General features: G+C 39.8%; 2 protein-coding genes across 5 annotated transcripts; both read right to left on the bottom strand.

Annotated features, from left to right (window-relative positions):
- Positions 1–5097: 5097 nt before the first annotated feature.
- On the bottom strand, positions 5098–6480 carry LOC147307802 (uncharacterized). The gene has a single exon (XM_086273160.1). The coding sequence runs from the start codon at positions 6298–6300 to the stop codon at positions 5548–5550; it is 753 nt and encodes a 250-aa protein (XP_086129286.1). The 5' UTR covers positions 6301–6480; the 3' UTR covers positions 5098–5547.
- A 4356-nt stretch (positions 6481–10836) lies between these two features.
- On the bottom strand, positions 10837–12528 carry LOC147307801 (tripartite motif-containing protein 16-like). Of its 4 annotated transcripts, none has more exons than XM_086273047.1 (2): positions 12173–12513; positions 10837–12001 (listed from the first exon to the last, which is right to left on the bottom strand). In XM_086273047.1, the coding sequence occupies exons 1-2, from the start codon at positions 12511–12513 to the stop codon at positions 10837–10839; spliced, it is 1506 nt and encodes a 501-aa protein (XP_086129173.1). The 4 variants fall into 4 exon arrangements, with proteins under 4 accessions (XP_086129173.1, XP_086129171.1, XP_086129170.1 ...); XM_086273045.1 differs by having other exon boundaries at positions 10837–12139; positions 12275–12513; XM_086273044.1 differs by having other exon boundaries at positions 10837–12340; positions 12404–12513.
- Between the last annotated feature and the right edge of the window lie 6820 nt (positions 12529–19348).

Raw genomic sequence — 19348 nt, 5'->3', positions numbered from 1 at the left:
TCCGGTGACATCTGGTGGTGAAAATTTTGAAGAGCAGCTTGAATCTGCAAAATAAAACGGACTGCTCAATTATCAGTGCTCACTCAAGAGTGGAGTTCTCTCTGATATTGGGCCACCGTTCCGTTGCTTTGAACATGTAATTGGTTTTGTTTTCTCGATTGGGGGGGCTGAAAAAAATGTAATGCGTATTTGCGTAATACATTTTGATCAATAAACTTTCCCTATTTAAACATGCACTATGGTGGCCTTTCTTTGCTCATAACTCCTTGATGTTGGTAAATACAATAAGTGAGCAATATATATAATATACATATGATAATGCACAGCACATTATGGAGTATGCCCCTGCTGTGAAGTCCTGCCTCCATCTACTTGTCGTTTAATCACTGGACAGCTGGACAGGTTCATACAAAATATTAGATGAGGCCAATTGTCCTATACATATTTTTGACCTAGGGGTGGGATTGATTGTGAACTGGAAAGGGAAAATGCTTAGGAAGCTGAGTATGGCTGCATCGTCACTGATTTGTAGAATCATTTTGATTCGATACAGGATCCGATTCAATTTGATTGGAATCTGGAAAGTTTTGCCTCAGTCAGAAATATTACAAGTCTGATCATTTAACAGTATATATCCATAATTTCGTATCTATTAAAAGAAAGCTGACACATGTGAGACTTAATTAGAGATGTAAACAGAGAGTTATGAAACCTGCAGCTGCAGAAGCCAGCGAAAAAAAAGAGGCAAACACAGCGCGGACCCGACGACGCACCAAAATCTGACTCTGACGCGTCGGGTCCGCGCTCTGTGTTCACGTTTGTATGCAGAATCCGTAAACCTGCTCCCAGTTACTGTTTTAGCTGCATGGTGTTTGACGACATGTTGTGAGGTTTAACCTGAGATGCTGGCGTTTCAGGCATAATAACGTTAATTTACAAATCGACACGGGATTTTAATGAATCAATATCACTTTATTCAATTAGCATGGATTGTAATCAGAAAAGCGATAATCAAAACCCACCCCTAATCAAGAACTTGCAAAGTAAAAACATGATCAATGTAAGGTAGCCCTTTTGTTATTTACATTTAAAAAGAGGATTAGTGTTACTGTGCGCTGGCTGAGTCTGTTTCTTTTCTTAGAAATAGTTTCTCCTGCCCTGGAGAAAATCCACTTGCATGGAACAGAAGAGGCTGTGGAGTGCAGGAACTACACTGCAAGCTGGTAGATATGCAGGTATTCCTGGGTCCTGCAGACTATCACCTAAAAACAATAAACAAAATGATTTTCTAAACTGTGTAGCAATGTCATGTACGTATAGTGTCAAATACATTGTTGTAGTCTTCATTAGCTTTAATTCACATGGAAGTGTTCCTGAAGTCATATGCTGTAATGATATTTCCATTATGAAAACATGATTTTGGACATTTCAAGTTTTTCACTTCGGCAGATAAAATGAATTGAGCAAAATCAACTCAAAATATTCCCACACGCCAGAACGTCCTCTCTTCCTCGCTGGCTCCATATCTGTCAGTGGAATGATCACCTCGTCGCTATCTGTCACCATCAACACACTCCACGAATCCCGTGGATGATTCACTTCCTTATATCCGTTTGAATCAGGTACCGAAGCAGTTACGTGCGTAATGAAGCTTCGGACGTCACTGGTCACGTGACTTTTGCCAAACGAAGCAAGCCTCGACACAGTGCTTCTGAACCAGTGTGTTGTTTTTTTCGACACACGCTCCGGAGCGTCAGCTTCAAGCGGGCCATCACTAATTGAAGCTTTTCATCCAATTGGTTCACCCCAGCGCAAAGCTTCTTGAAGCTTCATTTGCTCTAGCAGGACACCTACTGGACGTAAAAATAATAGCTGGCATGAATTTGAAGAGTGTGGCCTTTTGCACACAGCCTGTAAATGTCAACAACAAAAGGAGTGTGTAAAACATGTATATTGTAGTGATGGCAGTATACTGTGTATATTTATACTGGCAGTATGGAAAATGATCATTTGGAAATGCTTAAAATGCAAATGATCATTTACTGTGAGGTGAGGTGTGGTTGGGGTGTGGACAGCTACACAGTCCTGCCTGTTCACATTTTATTCTGTAAAAACTAAATTTTCACTGCTTTTATGGCCTTTTTAGTGGGGAGAACATAGCTAGGATTTAATGATTTAACACATCTTTTGAATCCTTTGTCCTCCACAATGCTAAATGGCTGGGAGTCCTCAATCACCATGCTGACCAGGTCTTGATCTATTTGAGATTGTTCTCCTGAGGAAAGACAATAAAGATAAAGCACAAATATAAATATCACACATGTAACTTATTACAGTTGTATAATATTGTTATATCATTTAGTAACATTACTGCATGCTATATTATCATGGCATTTGATGGCTCACCTGGTCTTGCTCCACAATCGGTGTTCCTCTTATTCTCATGCAAAGCTCTGTAGTGCCTAAGCATGGATGAGGTGTTGTTGTTATATCCCAGCTCCCTGGCACATAGCAAACACTTCACCTTGTACAAAAGTACAGACAGCTTAACATAAATTGTATTGCAGCATCAGTATTATGAAAATACATCTTCTGTAGAAATTTACATAGCTTGTTGGGAGGAATAAAATCACAATGTTCCCACACAGGGGAGGACATCCTCCTCTTCTTAGCTGGCTCCATTCTCTCCTGACTTTCTCTCCTCACTCTCATAAACCTCCAAACTGTCTCCAAACTCTCACTAACCGCAACTCTCCATCAAACACCCACATTTTGAATGAAGTCTGAGGGTTTATATCGCTGTCATATCTCGCGGCAAAGTTCGAACCACTTCATGAACCAGTCACGTGGTACAGCCGGGCAGCGAGGCTTCGGACGTCATCATTTTCAGCTCCTCCCATAAATGAAGCAAGCCTCGATACGCGCATCGCGGAAACGCCCCCTCCATTACCCGACACACGCTCCGAAGCCTCGATACAGAACGTCACATCACTACAGGTAACCTCAAAACGTCAAATTAGTTAACTTATGATCACAGAAACTTTAAAGCATAACGTAAACATAAGACAAAAGACCAAATGAATATTACTAAGTGTCTCAGTTGTGTGGTTGCATGCACCCATCACAGTGACCATCACAGTTTTACACACCTGTTCTGTATGACTTTGTCTCAGGTTTGCGGTGATATCCAGCACTCTGAGCTGATGGCAGATCTGGTCAGTCCACAGTAGCTTCAACCACTAAATTATCTCTAACACATCACCAAACCAAAGTCTTCCTGCTAAGAGTACATCAAAGGTGAAAAGCGAGCCTAGAATGTCATCATTTCTGCTCTCCTCTTTCTTCTTCTTCTACTTCTGGACCGCACACATCTGTCGCTGCCCTACTCAGGTCGATCTAATGAAAATCAGCCAGAAATAATAATCAGAAATCCAAATGTAGAATTTATAATTCCCCATTGATGCAATTTGGTTATTAAATTTAAGAAGCAGTCTGTAATGCTCACCCCAGCATAGTTGAAGCAGATCATCAAAGCATGCTGAACACTTTCTACCATTCCACATGTGCATTTTCTATCCAGGTACTCAACAGCACCAAACCATAATTGTGAATCCATGGCTTTGATCTGGTGAAAATCACCCTACCCCTACTGTTCATCTTTACACACAACAGATGGTGTTTCTGTATCTTATGACTGAATGAAAAGTAATGACAACCGTTATTTTCAATCTTCCATTGCTTCTACCTGTTGTTTCTCTGTATTATTGTCGGATCTTTACCTTCGAATAAAGTGCCTTCAATATAAACTGCCTTGAGGTAACTTGTTGTAATTTGGTGTTTTATTAAGAAAATTGAACTATTGTGGCAGAAAAGTTGGATGCAAACCAAGACTAAAAGTCCTCAGGCAGGAGTCATAGCTGGGCTTTAGCATCTGGGTCACCCACTTTACCCAGGGAGCTAAACCAGCATCTCCAACAGGTGATTTGTTTGTCTGGCAGTTTCAGGCTGGGAAAGCTTGTTAAACTTTAACAAAACATTATTTGGCACCAACGTGAATGATTTGGGTCATGTTTATCACGTCTGAGTCAGGGAGCAAAGGTCACCTCCTTTATGCAGGATTTCACCTTATGCCAACAGGGGGAAAAAATCACGAGTTCTTAAACAAGCTGTAGGTCATGTTACTACACACATTTCAATATGTAAGCATTTCATCATGTTTTAGAGTCTCAGAGTTATTTCAGCCTCATCTTCACATATTTTCACAAATATTCACATTATCTCCGAGATCCAGTTGTGAAATTTTTTCCCTCAGTGTAACCGATTGCAACACAACAAATGACTGACCAGTGATTAGTGTTTTACAGTGATTACGACAGAAAGCCTGTTTCTGCCACTGCTGCCAAGCATTTGCTCTTTTCAGCTTGTTCAATTGTGGAGGTTTTTACATTCTTTACCTTACAATATAAAGCACCTTGAGGCAACTGTTGTTTTTTGGCACTATATAAATATAAATGAATTGAACTGGTAGCAACTTTATGAATGAGAAAATGAAAACAAGTGTCAGTCAGCTGGTTCATGTCCAGCAGGTGGGGAGGAATCAGTGAGTCTGTTACTCCAGTTACTTACTGAGAGGTAAAGTTAAAGAAAACGAGTTTCCTTCATCGCACTAAACCTGCCCACTAAACATGACCCTGAATGAACCCATATGTAAAGGACTGTAGGTTTTAAGCAGGCTCACGTAATGGCAACACAATAGATGAGGAAAGTGGGGGAACTCTGACGACATCTAGTGGACATCTTGAAGATGACGGGTCTGAACAGAGAGCAATGCAGGTCTGTGGAGAAGATTGCAGCACACTGTGAAATATGAACTATGAATAATATCTACATCTGTAATGATGTAATCAAAATAGGCTCCATGTAGTTTAAGTTCTGTTACTGTACTTATGAAGCAAACTGCACACACAGAGTTGGCAAACATTGAGTTTACTTGCATTTAGGCAAAATGATATAAACACTTATCACGAGCCAATATAGCACATTTAACTGCTTTTATTTAGCAGGGATTACACAATACACAAAATTAGTCACAAACATTTTAATCAAATCTTGCAACATGTTGCTAAGAAGAACCAGGACAACCAGGTCAAAGCCATACTGAAGTATAACCTTCATTAACATAAATCACAAAGAAAACATATTTAAATAAAAATTGTATACTTGTCTTGAACTTTTTTAAATCTTTAGTCCTGTGTATCAAAACTTATTTATTGGCTGATAAAAAGGAATCACATCATGGTTGTTACAAGGAACAAGTGATGAAAAACTCATTTTCATGTTTGTTTTCTTCTATACTGAAGAAGAAATACAAGTTTCTGTGGTAAATATTAAAAGAGCATCCATGTTCAATAAATATTTGTGTCACCTTTAAAGACCAATAAAAAAAATATCAAACTTAGAGAAACATAAAGTCAGGGCTGGAACAAACAACATAGAGTGCCCTTCACTGCTGTGGACAGGAAATGTACCGTGACTTGGAGCATGAGGTCATTTTCTACCTCGGGTGCTGCAGTGATTTGGTTTGTCACTCAGGTGGATCCTTAGATGAAAATTCAGTCCTGATTTCCAACTGAATCTTTCCCCACAGGAGCTACAAATATATGGTTTCTCACCTGTGTGGATCCTTCTGTGACTTTTCATAGTCGACAAGTCTCTAAACTCTTTCCTACAGACGTTGCAAGAATACGCTTTCTCACCGGTGTGGATTCTCAAATGAGTTTCTAGTCCTGATTTCTTACCAAATCTTTTCCCACATGTGCTACAGAAATACGGCTTCTCGCCTGTGTGGATTCTCACGTGACTTTCAAATCCGGATTTCTTATTAAATCTTTTCCCACAGGTGATGCAAAAATATGGCTTCTCGCCTGTGTGGATCCTTACGTGAGTTTCCAATCCTGATTTCCAAATGAATCTTTTCCCACAGGTGCTACAAGAATGTGGCTTCTCACTTGTGTGAACTCTCATGTGTCTCGTCAGGTTGGATTTACACTGAAAAGTTTTTCCACAAGTGTCACAGCTTACAGATTTTTTACTTGTATCAGTTTCACTCCGAGACTTATCTGTTCGGTTTTTGTGACGTCTCCTTTTCTTCAGCTCCGCATTTCTAGTTGATCCCGAGTCCACATGCTGGTTTTCTTCCTGTTCCTCAAGCTCTGGTTCAGGAAAGTTAAGAGCAAGGAGCTGGTCATCGTTTGGTTCTGATTCACTGAGGTCACTTTCCTCAAAACTAGAAGTCACCATAAAACTATTGATCTCCTGCTTCAGTACAATCTCCTCCAGCTCCTGACTGGTGCAGAGTTCCTCCTGTTCCTCTTTAATCTGTGGAGGATCTGGGTCCTCCTGGTCCAGACTTGAGTTCCTCTCCTGCTGATTGGCGACAAACTCCTCCTCCTTACAGGCAGTTTGCTGGTGGAGGTCTAAACGAACAATAAAAAAAATGTAATTATAGAAAAACACTTCTGAGAAGATAAAGTTTTAGTTAAAGTCTGTAATGAGGGCATGTTGCTCACATTTGCAGGTGAAATTAAAAGTGTGTAAAAATGAAGTTATTTGTGCACTCTGATGCAAATGAGAACTTGAGTTCTGACATTTTTCAGCAACATTAAGAGTAAAAAAAACCTTTCAAACAAAAAAGAACTCACTTATTACTGACTGACTGATGATCTATTTTGGAGTTGATCTCGAAACTGATCTACATCTTGATATTTTTCAAAATAATCTTCACTATTGGGGGTGGCTGTAGCTCAGGCGGTAGAGCAGATCATCTACTGATCGGTTCGATTCCCGGCTTCACCTAGTCTGCATTTCAAATATCCTTGGGCAAGATACTAACTCCAAGTTGCCTCAAGTTGCTCTTTGATCTGTGGAATGTGTGTCTGAATGTTGGTAGAAAGCACTAAGAAAAATGTGCTTGTGCGAATGGGAGTGAGTGGGTGAATGCACAAGTTTTGTAAAGCGCTTTGAGTGCTCAAGATTGAGTAGAAAAGCGCTATATAAGAACCAGTCCATTTAAAACTCCCTGTCATGTTTTCACGAATACACATTAAATAGATCTGACTGATACAAACTGTAGGTTTAATATTAATGTTAACACTTCAGAAAAGCGATTACAGTTTTACCGCTGGTCTGTAAATCTTTCTCAGGTTTCCAGATGTTATGCAGCTGTCTGAGCCGCTCTTCCCCGCTCCAGACGACGATGCCTTCATCCTCGTGTTTCACTACAAGCTGTTCTCCCTCTTGACTGATGCAGAGTTCCTCCTGTTCCTCTTTGATCTGTGGGGGATCTGTGTCCTCCTGGTCCAGATTGAAGTTCCTCTCCTGCTTCCAGACCTGCTGGCCAGCCAGATCTTCCTCCTCCTTACACTTCATGTTGATGTGGGACTTGAGGAACAAAGTAAAAAGAAAAAGATTAGACAGGTAAAGGTGCAGCCTCAGTCAGCAGGGCTGTACACTGTGAGCATGTTGCTCACATATGTGAGAGAGGTTTGTACAAATGTTTCAGAAGCACCATGTGACTCCCTCTCTTTGTTGGAAAGTCTTATTAATTCACTTTATAACTATTACTTTGAAGATAAATTTCTACCATCACAAAAATATTATGACCTCTTTAAAAACAAACAACGGCAACTACATGACTTAAATTCCATGTTTAGATGAAGGTAATGGTCAATGCCTTTTGACAGGGGAAAAACCTCCACACAGAAGAATCTTACTTGGCTGAATCATAAATTATTCACCATGATTAAAACTGCAGATGAGCAATAATCTGCATTTTATTTTAGCCAAAGAGGAATGTTTCTGTTTGTCTGTGATCTGACTTTTTCTGCTGGCTCCAAATTTCATTTTATCCTGTGTAAGTTTGTTTCTCTTCCTGTTAACTAGCAAAGTCAAAATCACCTTGATTAATTTAACTTTAATTTAATTATAAATGTAATCATTTTATTGAACAATTAATTTCATTTCAATGAAAAACAATTACTTAAAAGAAAGAGATTAAGTTGGAGAGAGACATGTGGCCATCTTTTAGTGAGTTAGACCCTGATTAAGGGGTATTTTTAAAAGTAAAGCCCATCTCTCAAAGTCCCTGCCGGCCTGCCTCCACCTCGGGAAGTCTGTGGGTGCAGACGGAGGTGAGGAGCACCACAGGCGGCAGAGAACTGTCTGTAGCCCCGGAGTGAGGCGTCGTGAACCGAAGCAGACAGCGAACTGTGGCACAGTGCAGAAAACCGAAGCTTTCCCTCCCTGTTTGGTTTTGATGTGTCTCATGAAAGTCTATTGTTAAAAGTTTACCTTTAAAAAAAACGGACGCACTTGTTTGATTAGCTGCTCTCTGATTTTAGCCTGTTAGCTTACAGACTGAGCTCAGATCGTTCCTGTGTTAGTTCATTGAGAACATCACAGTTTTACATACCTGCTGCGTGACTTCATCTCGGGTCTCCGGCTGATATACAGCAGTCTGAGCCAGTGGCGGATCTCATCATCCTGGACGACTGTTTTTAATGTTTTTAACCACGGAGATTTCTTCTGCATCATCAGTCTCTCATTGTTAAACTCTCCCAGAAACTGAAGACAGTTGTGCCATTTCCGCGCTTCTTCTTCTTCTATTGAGTAGACGGCAGACTACACATGTCCAAGGGTAATACTGTCCTCCTCAGGCCATTGGCATCAAGTCAAAGCCTTAAAGTCTGGTACTTTGCGCATGGTCATTTTTTACGAACAGCAGAATCACAAGACAAAGCGTGCCAATGTTTATACTTTTCACTGTGACTGCCAAATAGATGAAAAAGTAGATGTTAAAAAACAACTTATAGTTTTGTCATTGGGCTGGTAGAAAGCTATGAGTTTCTGTCCCTTTGTCTGACCTTAGAGACTTATTTTAAAAGGAAACATTACAATCCTTTAAAGCAAGTATTTTCACCTCTGTTCCCCCCTCTGTACTTAGCTTTTTTGTTGTCATGTCAGTAATTGTCCAGTTGATGGCTCCCTTGGATCACAAGCCTGTCTCATGAGTCCAAGTGTGTTAGATTTGTATTGTTGATTGTCATTTATGCTTAGAAATATTTACTTATATATGCTTAGAGTTTTGTAATTAGTTGTAGATTGGTAGTCTGCAAACTTTGTGTGTATTAGACAGCACTTTGGGAGCATGAGAGGTCATACCGTGTCTTATTGTTTTATGGTAGGATTAACGTAGCTACGTCTGTTCTAGTCTAAGTGCTCTTTGTTTAGATGAACTGCAGGACTTCCTCACCGTGTTATCTAGGATGAACCATCTAGGGTGAGGGGGAGGCTACCCTCTTCCTGACCAAGGATGTTTAACCCTTTGATCAGCAACACACACACACACACACACACACACACACACACACACACACACACACACAGGCAAGGTACTCTTTGTTTGTATGTAGACGTCGTATGTTAATGAACCTATGCATATTCATGTAACCTCAATAAAAGGGCAGTGTTACAGGAGGACGGACGAGACCAACTGGAGTCAAGCGGTTGTCCGGTTCTCTCCCGTGCACGAGTAACATGAAGAACTTTGCCTATTTGTGTCTTGCTTAGCAGTGTAATTATATTGTCTTAACGTTCCAGCGAATAGGTTTATGCTACAAACCTAACAAAGTGAATATATTCTTAATAAACAGCTTTGAAGAATTTGTGACCAACTTTGTTTAATTCGGAACATCATCATCATGAGTCAAACTCACTCTTGGATCTACAAAATATTGAACAAAAACAAACATCACTGAATCATAAGGTATTTGCTCCAACTCTTAGTCCAGAAACACATGAGTGAACTAGATCAGCTGCTCCTCCAGTTCAGCTGTGGATTTATATCATTATTTATATTTGTAAAGTGGATATGCAGTTTTTCAGTACTAATATAAGCATTTTATATCATTGCTTTATTGACAGATGTTTGGTGTTCAAGGTCAGGCATCAGTTTGAAAAAAACAAACAAACACACTGAGTTGAACTTGAACTTCCTACTGACAAAAACTAAAATTGGTGCAAAAATAACCAGAAACATATAAGAAGCATCCTGGAGGTGCTGCAGACAAGATAGGACCAATAACATGTCAACAGGAAATCCTTTTTACTAATTTGTTTATTTCTTTTTAGATTTTTACTCTCCATTTTAAGCCATGATGTTTGCTGATACTGTGTTCCTACTGTTTGTTCTCATTAATAGTTCTGTTTTTAACATTCTGTGCTGAAGCTGGAGGAAATGTTTCTACAGTGTCAGATGATACAGCTCCAAACTAAATAAGTGACTAACTAACGATGCTTTAATACACTTTACTATAAATTATGATATAGTGCACTTTCTTAAAATTTCTTATTGCTCTGTAATTAATTGTTTTCTTTATAAATGTACAAATGAGAATAAAATCTGTGTGATAAAGGAAGGTCTGTAGACTTCTCTGTTAAGATCAGTGAAGAGAAACAACAACATACAAATACCTAAGAAAAATATTCAGTAAACATTTAGAAGATAGAGAAGTTTATGTTGTCATGTGGAGAAATTTTTCAAATAAAAATATCCATAAGCATTGATAGTCTCCATGGCTGAACAGACACAGGAAAGAGCTCCACCTATAAAACGTAAAAACATCAAGACAACATGTTGAAGATGTCGAGGTACTGCCCATAATGTTTGACTGACATCTGATTTATGTGCAGCACATAAATACCACAATAATGATGGAGAGAAACTAAAAGGGAACTAAAATACAGATTTAAACTTACAACAATATGAAAGACTTCAGTCTATTTCACTTTAATCAACTCAGCAGTGGCTCCATAACCATAATTATAATAAACCAACAGTCCAGCATAGAGCGGCTGAGTGAATGTGGTCTGGACTCTGTGGAGGAGAGTCATGGTTTCAGAGACGCTGTAGAAGGACAAAATACCTGCTCTGTGATCCAGGTACACTCCTACTCTGGAGGAACGAGGACCTGAGACACGAGTTTGGATGTTGTTGTACCGAAATGTAAAACTGTTGTTGATACAATCTAATGCCCAAGATTTGTCATTATGTCCAAATCTACATTCATATCCTTTTCTGCTGATATTCTTGTATGCGACTGCTACATAAACTCCTGCCCCTCTCCACTCCACCTCCCAGTAACAACGTCCAGTCAGACTCTCTCTACTCAGGACCTGACGCCTGTTAGTGAATCTGTCTGGATGATGAGAATAAGACTGTTGTTGATTCATTAATGTTACTTTTCTGTTCCCCTCTGATAATAACAGCTGTTTGTATGCTGTGTTTGGATCCAGTGTGATTTCACATGAATATTTTAAGAATCCAGCTCTGGTCTTTGGCTCTGGTTGTGACAGTGAAACATCCACTTCAGTGACTGTCAGTGAGATGTTTGTCCATTCCTCTCTCAGAATGTCCTGTAGTTTATCTCTGACCTCTGACACAGCTGCTGTCACATCCTCAAAGTAGCTCAGAGGACGGATATTGATGCTGGATGAGTCTGTAGACTCACTGAGTGCTGACAGTGAGGGGTAGTTGTGTAGAAACTGGATGTGATCCTCTGTGTGTGAGAGCTGCTTCAGCTCAGCATCTTTCCTCTTCAGCTCAGTGATCTCCTGCTCCAGCTTCTCCTGAAGCTCTTTGACTCGACTCACTTCAGTTTCCTGCTGGGATCTGATCTGCTGCTTCACATCAGAGCTTCTTTTCTGGATGAGATGGATCAGCTCAGTGAAGATCTTCTCACTGTGCTCCACTGTTTGATCAGCAGACTGATTGATGGCCTCCACCTCCTGTTGAAGCAGCTTCACATCTTTCTCTCTGTCCTGGATTCTCTGCTGGATGTTTTGTCGACTCACCTCCAGCTCTCTCTGCCTCTCAGTCCTTTCTGCTGCAGCTGAGACTGTGTCGTGGCCTTTATGTTCATCCACAGAGCAGAGATAACAGATACTCTGCTGATCAGTACGGCAGAACATCTTCATCACCTCATCATGACGAGAGCAGATGTTCTCCTGGAGCTTCTTGGAGGGCTCCACCAGCTTGTGTTTCTTAAATGTAGGTGAATCATAATGAGTCTGAAGGTGTTTCTCACAGTAAGATGCCAGACAGACTAAACAGGACTTGAAGGCTTTCATTTTTCTTCCAGTGCAGACATCACAGGCCACATCTTCAGGTCCAGCATAGCAGTGATCAGCAGGAGCAGCTTGGAGTCCAGTCTTCTTCAGCTGCTCCACTAAAACTGCTAACATGGTGCTTTTCACCAGGACAGGCCTCGGTGTGAAAGTCTGTCTGCACTGAGGGCAGCTGTAGATTTTCTTCTTTTCCTCTTCATCCCAGAAGCTTTCAATACACTTCATGCAGTAGCTGTGTCCACAGGGAAGAGTCACCGGATTCTTCAGTAGATCCAAACAGATCGAACAAGAGAAGGTTTCTCGGTCCAGCTGAACACTTTTCTGCGCCATTTCACCCAACAGTGTCAGTGACTGTGTGAGTTTCACTTCCTCAGAACTGAAACTGCTCTGATCTAAACAACATAGGTTTCTGTAGCGAATGGGATCTGTCAGCTCTTATACGTCACCACATGTTGGTTGCACCCATCTTCAAACTGCAGATCAGAAGGGGAGGGAACAAGGGAACATGTGGACAGAGAGGAGGTGCTGAGTTAGAGAGCAGGAAGAGGGAGGGTTATCAGACACTAATTCAATCCTGGAACATGTGAGCCTGTGAGTTTTTCATTTAAAAATGGCACTGCTCAGCCTTTAAAGTTGTTAAATAACCTTAACATTTAAAAGACAATCTTTTTATGTAAATTTGTTTAAATTATCATTTTAGTCATTACAGGATATCAAATACTGCAGCTGAACTAAGAAATTGTTGTAGAAAAAAGCAATAAAAGGTCGTTCCCCCTCTGTCCCCTCCTGGTCACCTGTGCCTCAATTTTATGAGATGAGATGGATCAGCTCAGTGAAGATCTTCTCACTGTGCTCACTGTTTTATCAGCAGACTGATTTTATTCCACAACCTAGACATCCACATTACTCACACTCTCATAACACATACATATAGGGCCTTGGGATCGGGCATGTTATACGGTGTCCAGAGGACAGTCTTTGTATTCAACCTCACCTCTGGCGCTGGTGCCTATGGAGCGCCAGGACTGCCATAATGAATTAATTAAATACACCATTAAATAATGAATTAAATGTGGCAATAATTAATTAAAATTGGAATTAATTAATTAAATAAATAGTTATGACACATGTAATTAATTAATTATTGACACGTTTAATTAATTATTTATGTATTTCACATTTTAATTAATTATTCCATCCATCCATCCATTCGCTTCCGCTTATCCTTTTCAGGGTCGCGGGGGGCGCTGGAGCCTATCCCAGCTGTCATAGGGCGAGAGGCGGGGTACACCCTGGACAGGTCGCCAGTCTGTCGCAGGGCCAACACACATTTAATTAATTAATTATTGACACATTTAATTAATTATTTAATGATATATATATTTATTTCATTTTGGCAGTCCTGGCGCCTGGCTCTCATCTTGAAATAATTTTATCTGTCAGCCTCACCCATCAAACTCAGGGGGCGGGGTTAACGCTGATCAAGTCAAAACCATTGCTTAGGCCTGGTGGCCATTGTTTCTAGCACACAACAACCGGCATGTGGAAGCTAACAGAACTGAACTTTGAAAAACCCTGTTTGTGTGTCACCAAATACCGTTTTAATATTTTTTTAGCCGAGAATGTAGTGGTTTAATCTTCATGTGTCTGGTCGGTTTGTCAAGATACAGCCTCTTTGCAAAAGTGCTTCGATGATTTCGGAGACGTCTGCCCAGTCTCACGGCAAAGCGTGGGATAGACCCGCTCGCCTCGCAAGCAATCCCACCGACAAAGCGCAGGCCCCGGTACACAGCTGTAGTAACCCCCGCTGACTTCTTTTACTGAGGTTATATTTATCGGTGTTTTATTTCCTGATGTTCTTATGTGTCCTACGTGTTTCAGTCGCCAATTCTGAATTATAACTAACATTAAAAACATGTTTAAGGAGGAGAGAGAGCAAATAAATCTGTTTAACATCTGATCTTTGGGTTTTTGTTCAGTAATCAGCGTGACCTGTGTATAAACGCATAAAAGAGATAACGTTGGTGTTTCTGTCATGTAGTAACTGCTGGCTTTAACTGTACAAAGGTTGTTCGACACTATGAAACACATACAGACTTCATGATGTTCGGCTAATATTTTTATTGTGAATATTAATCATGAGGGTAAACGGCCCTGTACACCACGGAGCGAGGTCAGCATATCCACGATATGCAGAGTTTCCCAGCTGACTAACTGCCAACTATTCCAGAGACGTGAAAATATACAGCATAAAGAAAAGTGTAAGAGACCCAGCAGCAGATTAGAATAACAGTTATACATTTAATAAATCACCAAATGAATCCAAGAAACGAGCAAACCTGTTCCGACAATTTGAGTTTGTGTTCCCTCAGCTGCAGACTCGCTGCTGTTTAAATGTTTGAAAAGGAAGATTAGATATAAACAAACGTCAAACGTAGACTCATTCTGCCTTCACATTTGATATGAGGCCACACAGTAAAAAACTGTCAATTTTACACTTAGAGAGTTGATTTTAACTCTGTTTCAGATAACATTTGGTCCCACTCAAAATTAGGGTAAAATTTACTCTATGGCCAGTGTTAACTTTTTAGTGTTAATTCTACTCAGTTTAGTGTCAAAATTAACAACAAAATGTGTAAAAATATTTAACACTGAGGGTTATTCACACTGTTTAGAGTAATATGATTTCACTTTATAGAGTTATTTTTAGTCCAAGTTCACTCTAATGTGTAATAATATTTCATTTTCATTATTTTTTCATATTTATCATATGATGCTATATTTCTAAATGGCTGTGATCTATCCTATATTATGAAAATAACTACAAACATACAGGTTACAGTAACAGCATTTATTAGCATAACAAACTCTTACAAATGACAGTAAGTAATGACAGTTGTCATTCACTCCATACGACAATTGTATGTCAAAAGGCCTGGGATAATGCAGGCTGTCAACATGAAAGACAACTAAATCTTGCTTTGTCCTGGTCAACTCATAAGCATGGAAATGTTCTTGAAAGGCTACTGTACATAATGGCAAAATGAGAAGTACCAGTTTCTCATGTATTATCAGAACTGACTCAATCTGGTAAAACACAGGCATTTCAGACACTACTTTGCCACAAATAACCAAATGCGGGCGGTAAACAATACCATTCTGTTTAGCCCAGTTCACTTTCATAACTTGAACTCTATTGGGCAGTTGCATTGCTATTGCAATTCCAGAACCTCCTTTTACCATATCTAAAGACACCATTTTTCCTGGACCAATGTCTAACCGACTAAAGGTTGTTGAAGATTGCCAAATGTATGCCATATAATTCTGGTGTTTTTTTGGCCAGCGTTTTGGTGATATTTTTGAATGATTTGAGCAGTTTCTTGAAAAAATTGTGCTTACCTTCATAGCGCCTGCACCAACTATGAAGTACAGGCCCTATTTTTTGGATGCAGCGAGGATAATGGATAAGAAAATGGTGCTTTGGTAAAAGTTTTTTCTGGGGATACAACATCTTGAACAGTTTGTGGTGTTCCACAATCAAATGTTTTAAATATACACACATACCTTGAGATAACATAGGAGAAAATACAATGTTAACTATCTGTAGTAATAAAAGTAGTAGGCCCCGATGTTGGTCAGTAGAGGTTACCAAATCTCCAAACATGAGGGGAACATTCCTCAGTAAGCACCATGTCTGAATAGCATTCAGTCCCAGATCATTAGACTCTCCACGTAAATTCACAGCTACTGGCCTATTGTTTTTCTCCATGAATCCATAATCAAAACTTTGTATTCTCAAATTCACTTCTCCCAATGTAAGATGTTGTTCTTTTAAATACAAAAACAATAACTTCAGTTTGTACTGGGCCACTCCTTCCAAAACATCATGCATCACATCAACTGAGAAGTTCTCAGTTGTGTGAAAATATGTCAGTGAATTCAATAAGCATGAACTCTTTACACCAAAAACATAAGGAAGCAATGGATTATTAGACATTTCCTGACAGTGAGCAGTGTGGTTGTCTTTGGTGCGCAACACTATTTTGGGGGAAATCTTCAGAGAATTCTGTTTGAAAGTCATCTTTATCAGCTAAACAAAACCTGCAACAGTACCTTGCACTGAAAGACTCCACCAGACCAAACAAGCTATGTAAGCCTAAATTATCACCAGTGACCTGTACCACACTACCACGAACATAACCACCGAATAGTGGAATCTCAATACCATCGCTCTCTAACACTTTAATGTCTCGAACAATAGGAACAAGAATTTCACTAAAACCATAACGTTTCAGATCTTGTGCATGAAATAAGGCACAAAGGTGTATGTTGGCCAAAAAAGAATTCCATTTGGGAGAGAAGTTTCTTAAGGTAAAATATACTGCACCCAACTTGTGAATACCTCGCTTGGAACCAAGAGGATTTGCAACCTCAAAGTCATCATAGAACATTTGGATCTGAACTGTGTGCTTTTCTGTTGAAAAAAAGAGGGCGTGTCTTCAATAGAGATCCATCACAAATATCTCTGCGTCTTGAATCACAAGTGTCTGATTTTTTCAACATTTCTCCAACATGCTGACTCTTAAATATTGATTCCAATGTTGATAAAACTGGAACATACATGAATTTATCTTGAACAACTGCCTGATCATATGTTCCAGTCTTTTTATTTCGCCTTGTGTCAAATCTTGAGCCAATTACACATTCAACTGGTTCTACAGTTTCCCACTTGTCTGATAAATATTTTGACCTCTTGTACTCAGAATTAAGAACTGAGAAAGGATTCTCTAACTCATCAAAACATGCTTCAACTTTCTTGCACATTTCTGTTTCTCTTTCATTACTAAATACATGCTTAATGACTGTTTCTTTAGCATGTTGTTGGATATCTTGAACAATCTCTTCCATGGAATTCACTACAGAATTCACTACACTTTGGCCTACACCTGCTGCCTTTAGATCAGAAATAACAGCTGCACAACTATTTACAAGGTCTGCTGAAGATAATTCCGACTCAGCCTCTAAATCAGGGGTGTCAAACTCAAATACACAGTGGGCCAAAATTCAAAACTGGAACAAAGTCGCGGGCTAACATTAATATTTATTGAAAAAAAATAATCTTCCTCTAGATATAAGAATGAATCTTTTTTTATGGACTCAAACAAGTTTTGCTGAAAACCTGAATATGGAACAAGCAAAGCTTAATACTAAACAATATATATATATTAACTGTATAATACCAGTAGGCCAGCTCTAATAGTAATTTGGTATGGCTTCGCGGGCCAAATGTAATCAGGCTGCGGGCCAAATCTGGCCCGCGGGCCAGAGTTTGACACCTATGCTCTAAATGTTCAGGCACCACATCAACATTAGCAGTAGTACTTGTGTCCGTAACACTTTGAACTGGTGAAAAATCTAGTTCTGCAGAATCAAATGAACTGCTTACGTGGCATTTGTTCAGGTGCTTTCTAAAGCCAGAAAAACTACTAAAAGAACGTGAGCATCCCACTTGGCCACATTTGAGATATAGTGTCCTCCCAGTACAGAGACCATGAATTACCTTAAGGTGTTTTACAAGGCTGTTTGGTCTACCATGATCACTTTTGCAAAGAAAGCACTTCATTATTTTGATCTCAATGGATACTAACGCACCATTCTTGCTCGCAACTCTGGGAGTTTCCTTTGTTTCCCCAACATCAATGTTGTAAATGGTTGTTTGCAGAAAAGTGAAAAAGTTGGTCAGGGATGAACTGTATGACGTATCAAAGACATAATGGGCCTTAAAGAGTTCATCAAGGGCTCCTACTGAACCTGTCGCTTTACATGGAAGTGCATGCTTGTCAATCACAATGAAGAAGGTGTGGATGCTGCTTCTTGTGGGTCCCTGAGCAAGAAGGTAGGGCTGACTGCTTCGGGTGATGTTGTCTAGATGCTGCTGTACACTGGTTCCAGCCTACAACAACACATTAAACAGCAGTATTTAGTGACTATCCCATTAGATTAGATCACCTTACTGTACATTACAATGGCGGTGATGGAATATATATTTTAAATAACATACCTTTAGGAATTTGATGAGGTTATCGACAGCTTGAGATGCAGACATCTTTCCTGGTCTCTTTCACCCTTGTGCAGATGGCGGTAGCAGATGTAGCAGCAGCAAGATAGCAGACATGTCACTGTCCCAGCCTACAGACGAATAAACAAAGAATTACTCCAAAAATACATTCGATAGACAGAATTGCCTATATAACCAACAATGGCAAATAAAAACAGTCAGTCATACCATTCTCAACTTCAGTAGCTGACTCAGCATTGCACATCAACTCCAAGAGCTCCGAGGTGGGTACAAGTCCATGACTTTCCTTTACAATCTTTGATTTGAGATCGATGGGCCACCTCTCCAAGAATTTGTTGGCAGTGACCTCATCAAACAGGAGTCTGAAATCTTGTTCTATCTATAATGCAAAAATAGAAGATAAGAGGTGTAATGAGTGAAATTGCAAGCTGCATGGAATATTTCAGTGATTCAACAAATGAAGATGTCTTACCAGTCCTGGTGTGTCCAGAAACCGCGGGAAGACTATGAAGACATCTGCTGCATTCTTATCATCGCTGACCATTGAATGCCGATAAATGAAGGTAGCTTTCATCTTTTCACGGATAGTGTCTTCATCAGCAGAGTGTCTCAAAAGAGCAATAGCTGCTTTTACATCCTCATCTGATAACACTGTCTCAGTGGTGAGTGGTCTGGATCGACCACGGCCTGGCCCGCCAACTTAAGAAAAAACAATTTGATTGACTCCTGCCTACAAATTAGATCAGAATCATTTAAATCACAAGTGAACTTACTTTTAGGAGATTTGGAAAGTGAGACACTTCTTTCCTCTGCAGCTTTTCTTTGAATTGTCTTCAACCGCCACGCAAGGTATCCTGAACTGCTCTCTGGATCATAGTGATGTTCTTATGTAATTAAATACAAGCAGAATGTTATCAACATTTCTGAGGGCAACTATGTGTTTAATGTTGCAAAGTCCCCTTTACTTACATATCCATGTTGTGAATATGGGTCTTCCAGATATGGAAACAGAGCAACAATCCCCTGCGCATACATCACTCTTACACTTTTAGGGGGAGATGTCCTAATGTATAAATTCAGTGATGA

Source organism: Aulonocara sp. 'chitande type north' Nkhata Bay, linkage group LG18, assembly GCF_057382095.1.
Source record: "Aulonocara sp. 'chitande type north' Nkhata Bay isolate Kocher_YH1m ecotype deep benthic linkage group LG18, A_spYH_male_GT1.1, whole genome shotgun sequence".
NCBI classification, from domain to species: Eukaryota; Metazoa; Chordata; class Actinopteri; order Cichliformes; family Cichlidae; genus Aulonocara; species Aulonocara sp. 'chitande type north' Nkhata Bay.
Note: the sequence above shows the minus strand (reverse complement) of the source record. Positions and strands in the feature narration are given on the sequence as shown.